The sequence below is a fragment of the Pimephales promelas genome, chromosome 5 (assembly GCF_988280905.1).
Source record: "Pimephales promelas chromosome 5, fPimPro1.hap1.1, whole genome shotgun sequence".
Taxonomy (NCBI): domain Eukaryota; kingdom Metazoa; phylum Chordata; class Actinopteri; order Cypriniformes; family Leuciscidae; genus Pimephales; species Pimephales promelas.
In genome coordinates this window covers 32418301-32437003 of record NC_142773.1, presented here as the reverse complement: position 1 = coordinate 32437003, position 18703 = coordinate 32418301, and the positions used below count along the sequence as shown (strand labels likewise).

Sequence of the window (18703 nt, the reverse complement as noted above, 5' to 3'; positions counted from 1 at the left end):
AGACTTAGACCTGAGTGCAAAAATGGAGGCTCTAGACCCTTCCAGACCTGTGATATCGAAACTCAAATTTTCGACCAGAAAAAAAAAAACGACAGTGTTACCCCTTACGTTTTTTTTTGGGGGGGGGGTGAAAAATTAAGTATCACCAATCTTCTCAAAACACTGGATTCTGATAGAGGGCCACGATACTTAGACCTGAGTGCAACAATGGAGGCTCTAGACCCTTCCAGAGGTGAGATATCGAAACTCAAATTTTCGACCAGAAAAAAAAAACGACAGTGGTACCCCTTTCGTTTTTTTTTTTTCGGGTGAAAAATTAAGTATCCCCAATCTTCTCAAAACTCTGGATTCTGATAGAGGGTCATGAGACTTAGACCTGAGTGCAAAAATGGAGGCTCTAGACCCTTCCTGAACTGAGATATTGTGATCCCACATAGCATTTATCCCATTATAAAAATAGTGGGTTCATGGACGGTGGAATTATGGGACGGCGCTTGGTGCCACGGACTCAGGGGGCCCCTCTGAGTGCAGTAAAATAGTTTTTATCATGACAGGAAAGTTGCCAAAAGAAATAAGTCAAACAGTCAATAATCACAGTAAATGTGTGATATTGATCATGTGACTTTGCACAGAGGAGTCTGATGCTCTTTGGATCAATTCAAATCATGCTATTTCGATGTTGATATTTCCAGTGATATTTCCAAATAATATCAAAATTTATTATATTTTTCAAATTAAGATATTTTTCTAACCTACTAATGGAAGACATTAGGACATAGTTTTGGTGAAATACTATTTTTTTATAATCACTCATTTTTTGTTTATAATTATTACCCCAAATTAGCACAAGTGTTTTTTTAGTGCAAAACTACACTAAAATATTTCAACCTCTTTTTCAATGGATATGCTAAAGTTTCTTTAGAAGAAATGAAAATCAGAATCAGAATTTTTAATTTTTGAGATAATGAAGTCATTAATTCAGAAAAACAGAGCAAAAACTTTTTTCCATGAAAAATTCTCGTAATTCTGTTGATAATTGACTTGTTAATTCAGAAAAACAGAGTAGATTTTTCTTCTTCAAGTGAAAGTAATACACTTCCGTATCTGAGGATACAAGACCTTTAGTTTGTACAGCAATATTAAAAAAAGGCATTGATTTGTTTTTTTTAAAAGGTGCTTTAATATAACACGTCAGAGTCCGGAAGAAAACTTGCAACAACTATGAATTAATTCAACTTGAAATATACTCTAAACACTAGCACTGTACAGCCTCTCCAAACTGATTTCAAGCCTAGAGTAACTCGTGTCTGTATGGCTTACTAAAAAACGAAGAAAATAAGGCAAAATTTAATTGGATGTGCCGACTTCAAACATTGACGTGACATCATGAGAGCAAAGTGTATTAAAAACAGCACCTGGCAGTTTAGAAGTGAAAAACACATGGAGAAAAAAAAAAGTAAATGAAAACAGTGAGCAAAACCAATAGTGTTTCAACGCTGTCAGATCACCTGGAGGAGATCATATTATTTAAAAAAGGTGACATTTAGAAATGTGAGAAATATTGTGTTTAACGATTAGATATAAAAGTTAGAAATCAAAATTAACAAGCCAAATTATCCAGTCAGCTAGAAGACCTTCAGCAACCAGCAGATTTGAAAGAGCCGACGATTGAAGGAGAGGCTGTAGAGCACGTCAACAAGCAGAAAACAGCATACATCTCAAATACTGACAGAAGACCATAAAAGTGAGAATGGATTGCTTTCCATCGCCTGCCGCGGAACAGGATGAAGAGAGGTAGACGAAGAAAGAAAAACAACAAAAAAACAGGACTGAACTGTGACGTGGCGGACTCTGGGCAGAGAGAGAAAGAGAGAGAGAGGTTATTGCCTGTTCAGCTTCTCCTCTCATCTTAGGCACTGCGGTGATGCAGAGTCTGCACAGCTTGAGCCGAACACTTTTGAAACTCAGAATCGCATCTACAGGAGGGCTGCGCTGCAACAGGACAAGAGCAAACCCTTCAAGGACCGACTGCGACTAAAAACGAGTCCTTTCCGCCCATGGATGATAATCTGGCACAAGCTGCACAGCGCTCTAGTCCCTGGGCTGGTACTGGTCGTACCTACAGGGAGGTCTTTTGTAGTGTACTGTACAGTGGTAGCAGCAGCAGGGTAACTAATTTTAAAAATATAAAATATAAAGATGATGGACCTGTACCAATTCTCAATGACCCGATGAAAAAAAATGTAAAATGATAAAAGGGATACATTTGCAATTGTGCATCCTAACTTCCATATCAGACACGCCCCCTTACTAATAAAAATGGGGGGTGGACAACTGCAGTGTCTACGCTACTTCACCAAAAGGGATTTAGCGACTAAAATTCTATGTTGACTGGGCAAACGATTTTTTTTTTTGGAAAAGTCCAAACATTTGTCTTCAGCACCAACATCTGGCTTCTTTGATGAAAACGAAACGTACTTCAGCATCGGATTGCGAGACAAACTGTTAGTGATTGGCACGATACAATCTTGGGTTTAAGATCGTTACTCCTAGGTAAGTTGGCAAAAGAGGCTGTGGTATTCGAGACCAGTAACCTAACAAGTGCAAATGCATTCCTTTGCTCTTAGAAAACAAACTAAACATATACAAGTCTAGATAATAGTTTCAGTCTATATAAATGGCACAAGCGAAAGCAAAATTGAAAATAAAAAGGAGCACAAGAAAAACAGAGATGGTGACGTGTACCCAGCTTAACATAATTAAAAATCTCTGGCCTCTTTAACAGTGCTTTTATAAAAAGAGACTGACCTGCCTCCGTTTGTTTTAAAGCATATAATTCTTGTAAAGATTAGGTTCTCTGGAAATGTCATGTACAAAATGTTAATTTCCCCCATAAAAATGACATTCAAAAAAGGCACTTTGTTGGGTTAGAGCGAAAACCCCACAGTCCTTTAACCCTACGGATTTCTACCTGCATAGCAACACCTCGGAGAATGGTTATGACTTGAATATTTTCATTTCAAAAAAGGAAAGAAAAAGTGGATTTTTTTTTGGTTTATCATAAGCACTTTTCAAAAGAGAAATATTTAAGAGTCCACTAAATGTAAAAAGTCTGTTCATGTCACGGTGTGCGTGTCCTGGTTGGGGGCGTGAGTGTTCTCGGTGAGGTGAGGACTGCATGCTTGAGGAGAGAGGAGAGAGGAGCTGGGATGGGCTCTCCACTGGCCCCTCGTCAGGCTGCTACCTGCCCCTCAGGTTCTGCAGCACCCCGTACACGTCCTCCTCTTTGCTCAGTCCCTCAAAGAAAGGCAGCAGGTCCAGGAGCTCTGTGTCAGTCATGTCATCAAACCACGACTGCACGGGAACCTTCACAAGACACACACACACATGATTAGAACCTGACATTAGAACCCTGGGTCATTCTAAACCCTGGGTTAACGGAATCCTGGGTCATCTTTATTCACCTTTAACACTGCTCATATTATACCCGGGGTTAGCAGTTAATCCTGGGATTCAAAAGCTGTTGTTTCACACTATACATTCCTAAACACCAGTCCTTTTTGCATATTTGCAGTCTCAACGTTACTGACTGGACAAACGCAGCACGTGACCCCATTTACATAAAGGCGCGTCTTTATATTATACACATTTTAGAGAGAACATTTCGAACTCCAAGATTCCCCAGCATCCAAGATACCTAGTCTTTGTTTCCGCAGTAGTTTCAATTTTGATATTTTTCAGTCAAACCGTTCGTGTCTGTCAGTCATATAATGGATGTCTATGGTCACCACCTCAAAGAGCATGCACAGAGAAGTCCAAATTAAACATGATTTAATGACTCGTAAATGTAAGTAGACATTGATGGCCTAAGACACGAAACGTGCGGTTTGTGTGAGAAAACGAACAGTATTTATATCGTTTTTACCTCTAGTAACCACAGCCACAAAGCGCCCGCACCCTCTGATCACTTGGACGTGGCTGTGGTTACAAGAGGTAAAAACGGTAAAAATACTGTTCGTTTTCTCACGCAAACTGCTCGTTTCATGTCTTAGGCCATTAATGTCTACTTACTGTTATTGTTAATGACACGTAATTTAAATGTAAGTAGTAAGCTTTATGCATTTGATTCACTAAAAATAATCATTTGGGAGTCAATTGGGATTCGCAAAAGAAAAAAAAAACTGATTCAGAGACAATCATTCAGGAATCAAACTGAATGCCATTGTTTGTTTGTTTTTTGCTGTTGTTTTAAAGAAGTGTAACTTGGTTCCTTAACCGTACTAAAGAAGTCCATAAGCAACCAAACTATTGTTTGGTTAAGAGTTTCATCAGCAATCAAAACTCACAGCATTTTCAGGATGGAAAATGTAGGAAGCAGGGGAGTTGTCCACAATGATGACATTCCTGAGCTCTCTCCCGAGCCGACTAAGGTCTTTAACATAGTTCCCTCTGTGGAAAACGCAGGATTCTCGGAAGAGTCGCGCCCGGAACACACCCCACTGGTCCAGCAGGTCAGCCACCGGGTCGGCATACTGAAGCACACACAGACACAAACAAGTTAAAGGTGTATTTTTCCAGTAGCTCATGCACTGATTAAACTGCAGAGTCACTGTGGAATTGTCCAGTTGCTCCCTGCAACAAATACAAATATAAAACAGAGAAAACGCAAGCTGCTAGGGCAACGTAACACTATTTCCATGTCTATGCAAACGAAAACGTCTACAAAGAGGAGTGTAAGGAAGCCTACAAAACCATAGTCAGATACGTGCTACTACAGCGAATGAGCCGCTACGTCCTCAATATAACAGACATGGAAGCAACCAAGACACGTGATCTAAACTACAGTGTGCCACATACAGCTAATGTGTCACTTACAGGAATGAGAAGAACAAAAAACAGAGACATTAGCTACAGATACGGAGACAAATGAAACTTCACAGCGTATCGTAAAAGCGGCCAACCTCAAACAATGTGAGCTTTATAAAGGTGAAGGCAGCAGCGACTGCAACTACTGGTACATGGCACGCATTCTGGAAGAGTCACAGTTGCCATAGAGACACTTACCCATGCATTAGCGGCTAAAACAAACGCAGGCCACACAGAGACAGAGAGGGGGGTCAGATATTAGCAGAGCAGGTATGAATCATCACCCACCCAGCAGGGCTCTGGCAGGTATATCACAGTACTTTCTCCCTTAAATAACATTCAGACTGTTTCAGCCAGTGAGGTTGTGTGCACTGTGAGAGTAATGAGATGCTGACTGCTGAGTCTTTTATCATGTTTGTGGACATCAAATGAGTCGGTGTCACAGTGTGGTGGACAAACCTTGGCTAGACTGGCTGTGAAAAGCACGCATTCAAACAGCTCGCCCATTTTCTGCAGGAACTCGTCGACGTGTGGCCTTTTGAGCACATACACCTACGAAGGGAGATATTGTGAGCCATTTAAGTCCATTTGAATGATAAGTGTTCATAATAGAGTTCAATAGTCGGGTTACAATAACTTGGAAACCTTTTTAGACAGCCCTACTTTGAGCTTCAAAGTTGTCAATCAACCGTACACACCTCTGTTGAAGCTGACAGGCCACATTATTTCAACTTATTTCTAAAATTACAGTTTAACAGTGGAATTCCTGGTAAAGAACTACATTACCCATGATGCTGAAATAATCAAACTTTTTAGTTCCGCCTACTCCCATGAAACACCGCGAATGATGTAATCAAGTCGGTCTCTCTATGCTCTCAAAATAATTGTATGTATACACATGTTGCAATAAGCTTAAAAAAATATTGTTTCTATATACAAATCAACATTTTTAGTAGTTTTATATTTCTTGATCATTTTTAATTTGATTATGCTGTTCGCAATGCTTCATGGGATTGTAGTTCTTTCCCTCAGTAAAGCTATAAGTAAATCTAATTTTCAAATATATTTGCTTCAAATCAAAGTTGGTTATGTTATGATTCACCTCATAGCTGGTTGGCTTGGTTCATGGCTTATAATGTTTTAACAAATTAAATCCCCATGGGAAAAATGAATGAAAAACATACTTCCGTAACCAACACAGCTGAAAAAGTGGACAGCCAAGGTTGCACTCTATACATGTATTATAATCTATAATAAGGATCAAATCTTTATAAAACAATATATTATGTATATAGTACAATATTGTCATTAACAGAGCCATTTACCGGTAAGTTAATCTAAATGATCTTTATAATATATAAAACCTATTATAATAATAGTAAAATATTTATAAAATAAAAAGTTCTATAATAAAAAAAACATAATATATCCAAAAGTCTGTGTTCTCAAACACAAATCAAGCACAGATGATTTGCATCAGCTCCAGGACGACAAACGGCTGCCACCTAGTGCAAGTAATCATGAATAGGCCTCCCAGGACAGACAGCCTATCCTGGATTACTTGAACAAGGGAACAGCCATTCAGTCATGTTCACCACTCCATCCAATGAGGCCGACACAGCCATAAAACCTGTAAATGGCTTCATAATTGCTATAGAACACACTAGAGTGTAATATGAAACCTGTGCATGTCTCCAATTCTGTACCTGATGCACTGTGCCATCTATCTCCACTGGGACGATGAAATCAGCATTGCTAATGGGCTATGAAAGAGACAAACAAATGCAAACAGTGTTATGATCCAGAAGAAGTGATCCAACTAAGCCAACCCAAAGTTGTATTTTTACACATTTTCTGTGGGCAGCCTTTCAGGCAAAAGGCATGAATCTTATTAAATATTCATGTTTTGTTTTGTCATGCACTGGCTCAATAAGCTTCAAATATGTTTTTATTTAATGTGGCCTTTACCAAAGTTATTCGTTTTCATTATCGTCATTTTCATTTTCATTCATCATTTTCATTTCAACCATTGTTTTACTGAACGTGTGAGCATCACTCAGGCTGTATACTTGTGTACCTTGAAAAAAAAAAACATCTTTCAAAATATTGCTTTTAAAAAACAATAAATCATTTTCAAAGGTTTTCAAAGATTTCATGTGCCTATTACACAACACTATCTTAAAGGAATAGTTCACCCAAAAATGAAAATTACCCCATGATTTACTCACCCTCAAGCCATCCTAGGTGTATATGGCATTATTTTTTCAGACGAATACAATCAGAGTTATATATATATTTATATAAAAATTCCTGGCTCTTCTATGCTTTGTAATGGCAGTGAATGGACGTTTCTGTTTTAAAGTCCATCAAAGCGCAGTCATAAAGTATCGTCACACACTATTTTTTACAGTCTATGGTCACGCATTACTCTTGCAAGTCGACTTGAGTAGGCCGCCAACCGGAACCTAATTATTTTAGTCGATAAAGTTTTAAATATGGATATTTTTCTTACACAAACGCATCACTTCACTTCAGAAGGCCTTTATTAACCCCCCTTAGCAGTGTGGAGCACTTTTATCATGGATTGATGCACTTTGATTGACTTCAAAACAGAAACGGCCATTCATTGCCATTATAAGGCTTGGAAGAGCCAGGACATCTTTTAATATAACTCCAATTGTATTTGTCTGAAAGAAGAATTTCATATACACCCAAGATGGCTTGAGGGCGAGTAAATGGGGTAATTTTTATTTTTGGGTGAACTATCCTTTTAAGTAACTCCTTAGATCATCTTTAAAAAAAAAGTGAAATTAACAAATGTAATAGTTCTCTTTCATACTTTGTCTTTTTAAAAAAATATTAAATCAAGTGAGCTCATTTGTCACTTCAACTATCTCATCACATCATACAGCAATAAAATAACAGCTGATAAACAAGATGACAGCAATCAGAGGTTACTGATGTGTGATAAGCTCCATTTACTTATAATTTGCATAAGTGCACTGAAAGTGCAGTGACAACAAACAGCAGAGGGCGTCTGTGCTCTTTCAATACAAACCTTTCAGGTTCCAAACATTACTAATCAGGTGTGAGGAAGGTTTGAGTATGGCACACCCCACACATTTGTCCTTACAAGCATGACTGAAATCAGTTGATCAGACTTAATTTAACTCCATACAGCATGACATATGAAATAACAAAAGGTTTTGAAAAAAGCTTGTATGTGTTTTTGTTGAGTATCATATTTGATACATAAGACATTTATTTTTACAGGAAATATGGAGGTATTTTCCTTTTTTAGAAGCCCAAACTGAGCAAAAAATATGCATTTTTTTTTGCATAATTTATTGCCAAAAGAATGAAATTATGATAGCTTGTAATGTCATGTAAATTAATTAGATCTTTAAAGGGAGTGTAACAGACTACAAACATGAAACAATGTCTTAGTAAAATTATTTTTAGTTTTTGAAATGCTTAGTTTTATGATCAAAGCTCTGTATTTTTAATTTTGGCAATACAGTGACTCACATAGAGACATTTTCCTCAAACCTCCGATTATTATCTACTCAAATTTTAACATGATTTGCAAAAAAATTAAATAAAATTCTTCAACAATATAAACGCTCTTATGTTTGGTTTATAAAATTCATTAAAGAAAAGTAAAACTAAAAGGTCTTTTACTTGCTAAAAAAGTATGAACTCATCAATCAGAGGAGAGAAGACATGCAGTAGATTGTGCACAACAGGTTTGCAGCAAAGTTGATCATTTTGATCATTCAGAGACCTTAGAATTTTGCGCATCAAATATGAAACAGTATGCCATATAGGGTTAAACATCACACAACCCCATGCCAAACAGATCAAGATGATAAAAAGCTCACTATTGAGTTTCACAATCAGGGTTTCTCTTCTACTCTCCTTCTAGCCGCAGAGACAAATGAGCCCTGACTGTGCTGTCACCAAGCATCACAGGAAGTTCTGCCCGCGTGCATATATATCTCTGACGCAAATAGGTCACTGTGGGTCACCGTCACTGAGCAAAATACTGAGAGAAGTCACAGTTTCATAGCATTTGTGAACCATTCCTGGTTGCCTTTCTCTGGGAAATACCTGACGCTGTTGAATGAGAACTGAACTGAGTTGATGACATGAGTTTTTTGCAGATCTGCTTTATAGACGAAATTAACAAATTTAATAACTGACGATCTTTACAATGGAACTGAATCACCAATGAACTTAAGTTTAAGCCAAAATGTATCAATTTTCATGTTATCACTGTAAAGCTGCTTTGAAACAATATGTAGCCTATTGTATACTGAACTGTATACCTGAATGAAAAGGATTTGAGCTAATTTCTACAGGAAATGATTAATGAATTACCTTAAACGAGCTGTGCACCAGAGTCTCATCCAAGTCTATAACAACACACTTTTTCCCATAGTCATTTATGTTAACCTCAGGCAGGAGGTACTTCTCTGGAGGCTGTGGAAATGAAAAACAGAGAGAGTTAGCATGATGAACATGGAGCGAATTCAGCGTAATGAGTGAGAAATGAGGCACGGGAGTTTTAGCCACGACGTGTTAGACTGTTATGAAGCAAAATGAGCAGAAAGAAGCACGATCCCCCAACCATCTACACATTTCCTCTGGGAATTGTAAGGGAAACATTTTAGGAAGTGTGTTCCCTGAGCTGCACAGATGCCGCGCATGCAGCGCTAACTAACATCCCAGCTCTTTCCAAGCGGAAGTGGAAAGGATTGTGTCCGTATGTGGGGATTAAGAGGTTTTTCACACATTAATCAGCGATGCAGGATGGGTAAGGTTAGAGTGTGCAAGAGTGACTTCAACACTGGCTGTCTGTCTGTATGAAATCCCATCACTTTATTTATATGCTGCGGGTGAATGGGTCCCTCTCTTGATCCAGTTCTCTAATCCTAGCTGCACCGTCTCAATTCAAGCAGAGGCAATCTTGTTATAGAGGGAGGCAGTATGCTGTCGAGTCTATCTAATCTAAATCCCTGTCTGTTTAATGGGATGAATCAAGCTTAGGAGGAACCGCTGGAGTGCAGTCATGATCTTGAATGAACACAGACACCAGAACACTTACAGTTCGGCTGGCCGCGAGTTCCTGTTCAGTACACAAACAACAGTACAGCAAATCATCAGCAGAAACTTCATTCGGGGACTGTATGATCGGAACTTCTAAAATCTTATGGGATTGATCATGAGAGCTGATCTTCCTATCTGGACTTCAACAGCCTACCATTGAGAACTTCTGAATGGCATTATACATAACACAAAACTTAAATGTTTGTTTTTTTGTGATGTACTGTACACTGTTCTTGTACATCCTGCTGATCTACCTCCAAGATAGATTATCTAGCTGGATAACATAAGTCTTTTTTGAGAATTCAACAAAATCTTATCTAAGTCCTCAAGGCATCAGTAATGTTAAATGACGAACCAAACAGTAATGTTTGGCTTCGCATGCCATAGTCAACAAAAATATCATAAAAATGTATGTAGATAGCTGTCAAATTTCCAGCTAGTTTCAAAAACTGTGAAAAGGAAACTAAACATTAACATTAGCATAGCTAAGAACAGGCAGTAAAAAAGTTGGCATGCCAAGTAAAAAGTAGCTAGACTGACCAGCAGAAGAAAAACACTCAATTGGTGAAAATATTGCTCAGCACCTTTTAACAGACTAGAACATGTGAAATACACACTTGCATCATCAAATTATAAGTAGTCATACTCCCAATAGTTAAAAAGCTGGAGGGGAGGGGGAGCATAGCCAACACATGTTGCTAAACGCCTTAATTGAGCCCATAATTGTGTGAAAAAACATAAAGCTTTCCAGTCGCCACAGTAGTAGTAATATACGGTGTATGAAAGCATCCATCAGGCAAAGTGCATCGCTGTCCACAGAGCTGATTGGACAGTACAGTGGTGAGATGCTCCATGCGGCATGCGAGAGAGCACACAGACAGACGACACCGAGTGGAGTGGAGTCATACATACACTGGGGATAGGGATGACCTCAACCTGGTCACACTGGGACATGAGATGAAGACAGAGGAAACAAACAGGAGAGGAAATGAGGTGCTGAACCACAAGACAAATGGACTATAATTAAGACACATGTGATACAGTCTGCACAGAAAAAAAAGAGAGAGAGTTGTGATGACTTCTATTTATCACGAGGAAAACACACATGACGGCGAGAGTCTCTGGATCAATACGCATCTGATCTTCTGTAATCGCTCCCGTTATAAAGAGGATGTGTGGGCAGTCTCACCTTTGGTGGAGCTCCGTTTTCCTCCACAGGTGGCGGCAGAGGACTGCTGTTGTTGTTGGGGGGGGTGGGCGGCTCGGCATCGTAACTCCTCAGGCAGCAGAACAACGAGCTGAAGATGCTGCGAGTCCTCTTCTTCTTCAGGCTGCTGTTAGACAGTGAAACTACAAAAAGAACAGACAGAGAGAACATGGGTTTAAAACAAATGACTACAATAATAAGGATGCATGATCTTTTTACTGACATTATATATGCTCAGCTACAGATATATAATGCTATATACAGCTAGTATTCAAAAGTTTGGGGTCAGAAAGAAAGAATTTTCTCACCAAGCTCTCCAGAGCTGGATTGATTAAAAATACAGTCAAAAGTAATATTGTGAAATATGATTACATTTTAAAATCATTTTTAAATCTTTTACAATTTATTCCTGAATTTTCAGCAGCAGAAAAACTGATATTTCAAAATTCTTTGATGAATAAAAAGTAAAAAAGCAAACAAAAAAAACAGCATTTATTAGAATTAGAAACCTTTTGTAATGTTTTGAATATCTTTACTTTCACTTTTGATGAAATCAAAATTTAATACATCAAGTATTAATTATCATTAAAAAAACCAACTCCTGACCGCAAACTTTTGAATGGCAGTGTACACTGTTATTTTAAACAGGCCAAGTTTTTATTTATAACTCTAAAACTTACATCAACATAATAATACATACATTTAATCAAGATAAATAGTCTATACAGAACGGCTAGGGTCTGAAGTTAAATAGAGTTTTAATTTTTACAAGTTACACTGATTCATTTCAGTCAGTAAAGCATATCCACTTCTCCTACACCATGATCTTTTGCCTGAATTATGGGAGCAACTTCCGTTGAACTAACCTATCAGCTTAAGTTTTGCTCTATGAACGAATGGCATTTTTAAAACCGGGTGCAATGAGATGATGACATTAATCAACTCACCCTGCAACCATCGAACATTGTATTAAAGCTAATTTTAAGTGTAAAAGTATAAACAAATTAATATCACACAGACCATGAATAACCCGTATTATTTTCGCAACAATATTGCGGATGTGTTAAAAATCACTGTAGTAATATATTTCTGTATAATGAAACACATTGCCTTAATCAAAATTTGTTAATTAACTGGAAGATGGAACATTAAGTGATAGTACAGTGATTTCCATCATTGTGACACAAAATAATTATTCTCCCTGCTTTAGAAACATTCGAGTAAACACTGGTTATAAGGATTAAAAGTGAAAAGGGGAGAAAATTACATTTTAAAGCATCTGTGTGAAAACAAACCTGGAAAAAGAGAACAACAAGAGATTCTCAGTGAATTCCAGAGAATTATTCTAGGGATTTAACGTTAATTAAATTGGGAGAGCAGCAGACCATAAATGTCCAGTATATGCTGTCCTTTTTAATACCGTTACAGTGGAATACAAAGGAAAAAAAAAATATATATATATATAAGGAGGAAAAGACTGCAGCACCTGAAAAGAGCTCTTGCCATAGATATTCCTGTCATACCACATTACATTAAAATACCAAGCATAAGTCTGAAAACGAAGAAAATTTTAGAGCTGCGTGTCTTTTTACGTTGAACTTCCCCAAACTGGAAGTGCCACCCATGAACTTAAATGAAATAGGCTCGTTAGGAAAAAGGTGGATGATACATGGCATTTAAATGTGCACTCATTAGGGACACTTGGTGGTAGGAATGCCTGAACACCCTTTAGGGAAATGCCTTTCTCCCAGTCAAGATTTCACATGATGGCATCTTTAATTAATACTCCAGACTATTACAAACGATTAAGGACAGGCTTTACACCAATACACAGCACAAAATTATGGGACGTCAAAGACCCTCGCAGTTCTCCTCTCCTCATTCACACACACACTAATAATAATCTTCATTCCAACGCCACAGTGGAGGCTCTGAATGTGAACACTGAGGTCACCAGCAAGTAAAGGCCCTTTAAAAATAGTGACAAGCAGAAAAAAAAAATGAAACTAGACCCCACTCGCTTACAAACCCCACCCCGTCCCCTTTAGGCTCCTAAAACCTAGTCCCTCCACTCATTGGCTGCGGCCTTCAGCACCATTTTAAGGGACAGAGGCTATTTTCCCTCGTTCCTGAAGCTTCACTGATGACTTCAGAGGCACAGACGAGGGGGAATATTTGAGGGAGAAAGGGAAGAAGAGAGGAGGGCAGCAGCAGCAGAGGCGGGGCTAAGAAAACAACCAGCCAATGAGAATCGAGCATACCTCTCCCGCCCCTTTAGCCACCATCTCAAAGGTTCAGCTGCTGAACATCAAGCTTTTCACCGCAAAATACAAGAACCAATACATTACACTAATAATATTTTTGAATTGCATTAAAAAGATTCTGAGACTGAGCTTATTAAAAGACAGCACTTTAAGTAGACTTTCAATAATTTTGATTAAGAAAGCAGCTTCTAATAATGCATGGCAGTGCTAGGATCATTTTTCATAAGTGGGAGGACAACAGCTTGTCTTCACTCAGGAATATTAGAAGAAGTGTCAGAAAGCATAATCAGCATCATGGTAAGAAGAGCTGTAAAAAAAAACACGATATTTAGGTCAACCGAGTAGCCCGTCACAATGAGAGTGTTTTTGCAATGCCACAACAGAAAAAAAATATAACTGTGTATCTGTTTGTAAGCTTACTTTTATTTAAAAGCCTTTACCACATATAAAGAGCAAAAATATGACTGCAAAAACATCCAATGAACAAAGTTATATACGATAAACTATTTCCATATGCACTCTAAACAAGTAAACGAATACAATGCGGTAAAGTACAGGACGTTTTATATAATACTGGGCAAAATGCAAAAAAGATCCCTGTCAGGCAATGGGCCAGAGAGATTGATCACTGCGGCAGACTATCAGATGCCATCAGAGCTCAAGCAGCTGCCTTAAAAAAAATCCTGTAATTACTACTGACTTTAATTACTTCTGGCTTAATACTAATCTACATGTTGAAAAGACTTATTATGGCTCCGAAGAGGGAACTCTGGTCTGGATGAAATCAAGGCAGTATATGAGAGTCACAAAAGGCATTTAAGTGTTGCCTAACACGCCATCAAAAGCGCAAGGACCATTTTAGATTGTTCAACTTGTTTCGGTGCTGTTTTGAGAGGGCAGCTGTTGAAGAGCTTCTCCACTCAGCCGCCCAGAGGTCAAAGGTAAAGCTCTGGAAGTGCTCCATCCAAATACCTCCTATCACAGAGCCGGACATCCTCAGATGAGCAGCCCTGCAAAACTGTAGCATGTATTTTATTTAAAGGGATATTTCCCCCCCAAAAATAAATTCTTTCAGTCACTCAACCTCATATTGTTCCAAACCAGTAATACTTTCATTCATCTTCAAAACACAAATCTTTTTAATGAAATCTGAGAGCTTACTCTCCATTGACCACTAAGCAAGTTAAGCAACTACCACTTTGACGCTTCAAAAAGTTCATAAAGATATCGTAAAACTAAACCATATGAATCGAGCGGTTTAGTCCAAATTTCCCTGAAGAGACATGATTGCTTTATATGATGAACAGTTTGATTTAAGCTTTTATTCACATACAGACAATCATACATATACATTAGTTGTGGTAAACAGAAGCATGTTCGCTGGATGTGTGAGAAACAATGGCTGTGTCCGAAATCTCCCACTACTCACTTTATAGTGGACTATATAGTGAGCTCGCCATTTTTTAGAGCTGTCTCCGAATGTACAGTGATGATTATTATACCCTATATAGTCCACTCAATGCATCCCAGAATGCATTTTTTAAAAGTAGTGTACAACCGATGGTCACTAACCCAAGCCCTACATACTATCATGCATTGCGCGGATCATAAAAATGGCGGACGGGCGACAAGGGGAGCAGCGCAACAATAAAAATTTGTCATACAAATGTAAGTTATGTTCTGTCTCGTTTAACTTATGATATGTAGTAGTTTTACAATTTTGTCAGACATGTATAAATTGTTTGTAAACACGTGCGACAGCAATGACGTAATCAACGGCGCCGAGAGACGATCGAGTAGTGTCCGAAAGTGGTGTTTCTATTATGCTGGTGAGCTAACTATATAGTGCTCATAGGGGGTAGGGAGTAGTGGTTTGAGTGGAGATTTCGGACACAAGAACCAATGAGGTAAATTTATTGTGTGTTATGCAGCATGTTTGAGCGTCCTCAAGGAACCAATAAGGTTTGTTCTCGTGCGTCAAGCAAGTTAGTTTGAGCTTTTGTTTATGTTTGCCGATCAATGATTATATGAAGAGTTCAGATGCAAAAGCCTCTAAATGCCATTTGAAATTTTCTTCTAAAATGACCATTTTTATCAAGCTTGTATATTTAAGTTCAGTAATTTCACTTAAATGGCAATTAATAGGTAATCTTCATTGCCATTTAAGTGAAATTACTGAACTTAAATATACAAGCTTGATAAAAATGGTCATTTAGAAGAAAATTTCAAATAGCACTTAGAGGCTTTTGCATCTGAACTCTTCATATGTGAATAAAAACTTAAATTCAATCTGTTCATCATATGAAGCGATCAAGTCTCTTCAGAAAATTTGGAATAAACCGCTTAATTAATATGGATTAGTTTTACGATCTGTTTATGAACTTTTTGAAGCGTCAAAAAGTGGTAGTTTCTTAGCTGTCAATGGAGGGACAGAAAGCTCTCAGATTTCATCAGAGAGATTTAATTTGTGTTCTGAAGATGAATGAAAGTCTTACAGGTTTGGAATGACAGAATTTTCATTTTGTGGGCAAATATCCTTGTAAGGCAAAACACTATTTGCATTTTTCAGTTCATTTTGAGATTTTGGGCTATTTTGTTTTCATAACATGTAACATGTTCATAAAACATCAAGACTAGTGAAAAGAAAACATTCAAATAAGTAATAAAGTTTTTATTACACGCTTTATCTATTTGCACCTGTAGATTTCAATGTCGATACATATCTTTAAAGACTGAAAACGAGCTTTTCTCCTGCACTGAGCCAGAAACCTCCATGGACATACACCAAACTTTAATTTTTCTATTCCACTTTTTTTTTTTTTTGAAGTAATAAAAAGAGATATCCAAAATCCCCTCAGTAAAAATGATTGACTTAAATGTGTCGACCAAAAACAAAACAAAAAACTAGATTAATCCAATGTTCCTATTTCTTTTCTGGAATTTCTCATTTAATAACGCCACATTTGCATATTTAAACAAGATTTCCAAAGACTTGTGCAAAACAGTTGTCTTAATGTACTGTACTTTATTAGTTTTGATAATGCTGGATTTAATCAACAAGTTATACTGTATTCATCAGTGGTGTGCTTTAAAAACTAAAAATGTGCTTTCTGGCACATAAAAATGTTTGTTGTCATCCTGACCTGCACAGCGCTATCACAAAACTGATTTGGCTGTTTTGTAAAACAAAATTGTAGGCAACTAAATAACATATCTAGCCTACTTAACAATTCCTGCTGCTGGCATGACTGAAAGAACAACAAGTCAAAAGTCCACCGCTTCTTAAATAAAACATGTGCCCTTTAAAGCACTCAACTTATGCAAGTCTTGCCCCGTGACAGAAAGAAACATGTTTACGTTGGTCTCCATTCACATCACGGGCGACCAACGCTCACAGAGCCAAAACTTTGGCTCTTTACTTTAGCAGTTTACATTGCGCCTTTGCGACTATTCAAATATATAAACACACTCGGTGATTGTTCTGCATCAAATGTAACACGTTGTCATATGAAAGCATAAAAAAACACTTTATCATCGCTTATGTTGGACTAAACAGGAATTAAATTATTATTGTCCTCGAACGCAGGCTCGCAGCCCGCTCGTTTAAAATGGTGGGTAAGTTAAAGCTAACAAAACGCGCAACGGTGACCAACTTCAACGCACAAAACACCTCTCACCTTTCTCAGCATTTGACGAGAGTATCTCCTCCTCCTTGGGGTTCGTAACCTGCGTTATTATGGACGTGTTGTCCATGGAAACGAGATGTTAGCTCCTCTTTCCAGCGAGTTCTGGCCGTGTCCGTGTTTCAGGTTGTGCTAACAGCTAGTCGAGTTAATGGCAGATCTCCAGCAGCCAGCCAGCAGACTGCTGTCGCTGAGGCTAGCGTGGGCGAACGGACTGCACCCGACCACTAATCTTTGCGTTTTGTTGCATTAAAATACGCGTCGCGGACACACATTTGATCAATCAGCCCGTGCGGATGCGCATTACAAAAATCAACTGCGCCAGCGCCGAATGGCTAACAAGTATTAGGAGGCTGGATTGCTAAAATAAGATAGCGTTAGCGAGCTGACCATGAAAGCTCCGATTCTGGGCTGAATAAATGACCCGCGCGATGTCTGAACGCTCGCGTTTAAACTAACGTTACTGGAGCTATAGCGGAGAACGCCGCGACATCTGTGCGCTTAAGCGAGGTTCAAAAACTGCCTCTTCATGTTTTCCCGTGTTTTCTGATCTCTGTTTCCAATATGGAGACGGCGTGTGTTTGATGTTCACGAGATAGAGCTGAGGAACAGCAGGAGGAGGTATTTTCTGGGAACCCCCTCCCTCATATTAAAAATAAAAGCACGGCCGGGGAGCGCGCAATCCGCCCAATGACAAGACAGGAGTCCTCTTCACACACTCGACTGACTGACTCAACTATGGAATTAACACTAAAAAACAAAAGAAGTCCAAATAAAATACACGAACAATTGGTCAGGTTTATAGTTTTCAGTTATCCTTCGTGATCCTTGAATGAATAATAAGAGTGAGATTTGGAAAACTAGGCTATATAGCTCACAATAATGATTGTTTTGATTTCTTCCTATTGTTGTTTCATAGGCTATCGATCAGCTTCGATATGCGAATAAATGAACATCTGTCATTTACAGTAAAGAAACTGATATATGTAAATTGGCATCACACTGTGCAATAGGGAGTAAAACAAATTGTGCCTGTATTATGAAGTGGGAAACAGACCATAGGCCTATATTTCTGACTGTAAGGTTTAAATAAAGGGCTTGCCTTTCCCTGTGCGCAGTCAATTTCAATCGCATGTCTCCCTCTGCTGCTCAACATTATTGTTGCACGTTGGAATACCGCCAACATCTTTCAAAGGCCCCCTTTTCTTCCCCTTTTTAATTTCGCGTGTTTCCAAAGGTTGTCAATTATGTCAAAAAATAAATAAATAAACAAATAAAAAACATAAGCAACAACAAACAATCTGGTCTTTATTTGAAATTAACACCTACATTAACACAAATACATGAAATTGTCATGTTAACCCATGCATTTTTTGTTTTGAATTATAGCTAGGCTATTGCTTTTTGTAATATTTAAGCCTATAAACCGTTAACCTGTACGTAATATATATATATATATATATATATATATATATATATAGTATATAATATAGGCCTATATATATATATATAATTTTTATTTATTGGCCTATTATTTGTTTATTTTACATAGTCTTGTTTAGCTGCAGAACTAT

The 18703-nt window shown here is 38.0% G+C and overlaps 1 protein-coding gene across 3 annotated transcripts; it reads right to left on the bottom strand.

Annotated features, from left to right (window-relative positions):
- Positions 1 to 1156: 1156 nt before the first annotated feature.
- Positions 1157 to 17754, bottom strand: ctdsplb (CTD small phosphatase like b). Of its 3 annotated transcripts, XM_039676660.2 has the most exons (9): positions 17124 to 17754; positions 11165 to 11325; positions 10888 to 10920; positions 9247 to 9348; positions 6573 to 6629; positions 5326 to 5418; positions 5065 to 5078; positions 4347 to 4532; positions 1157 to 3366 (listed from the first exon to the last, which is right to left on the bottom strand). In XM_039676660.2, the coding sequence occupies exons 1-9, from the start codon at positions 17197 to 17199 to the stop codon at positions 3336 to 3338; spliced, it is 753 nt and encodes a 250-aa protein (XP_039532594.2). In that variant the 5' UTR covers positions 17200 to 17754; the 3' UTR covers positions 1157 to 3335. The 3 variants fall into 3 exon arrangements, with proteins under 3 accessions (XP_039532594.2, XP_039532592.1, XP_039532593.1); XM_039676658.2 differs by lacking the exon at positions 5065 to 5078 and having other exon boundaries at positions 17124 to 17752; XM_039676659.2 differs by lacking the exons at positions 5065 to 5078; positions 10888 to 10920 and having other exon boundaries at positions 17124 to 17751.
- Positions 17755 to 18703: the final 949 nt, after the last annotated feature.

Excerpts from the sequence above, each read along its gene's own strand:
- ctdsplb (XM_039676658.2), bottom strand. The coding sequence starts at position 17,199 with ATGGACAACACGTCCATAATAACGCAGGTTACGAACCCCAAGGAGGAG. Across the intron at positions 10,921-11,164 it reads AAAACGGAGCTCCACCAAAG|TGTGACCAGGTTGAGGTCAT; the intron begins GTGAGACTGCCC and ends CTCATGTCCCAG. Across the intron at positions 4,533-5,325 it reads TCACAGCCAGTCTAGCCAAG|TATGCCGACCCGGTGGCTGA; the intron begins GTTTGTCCACCA and ends TGTGTGCTTCAG.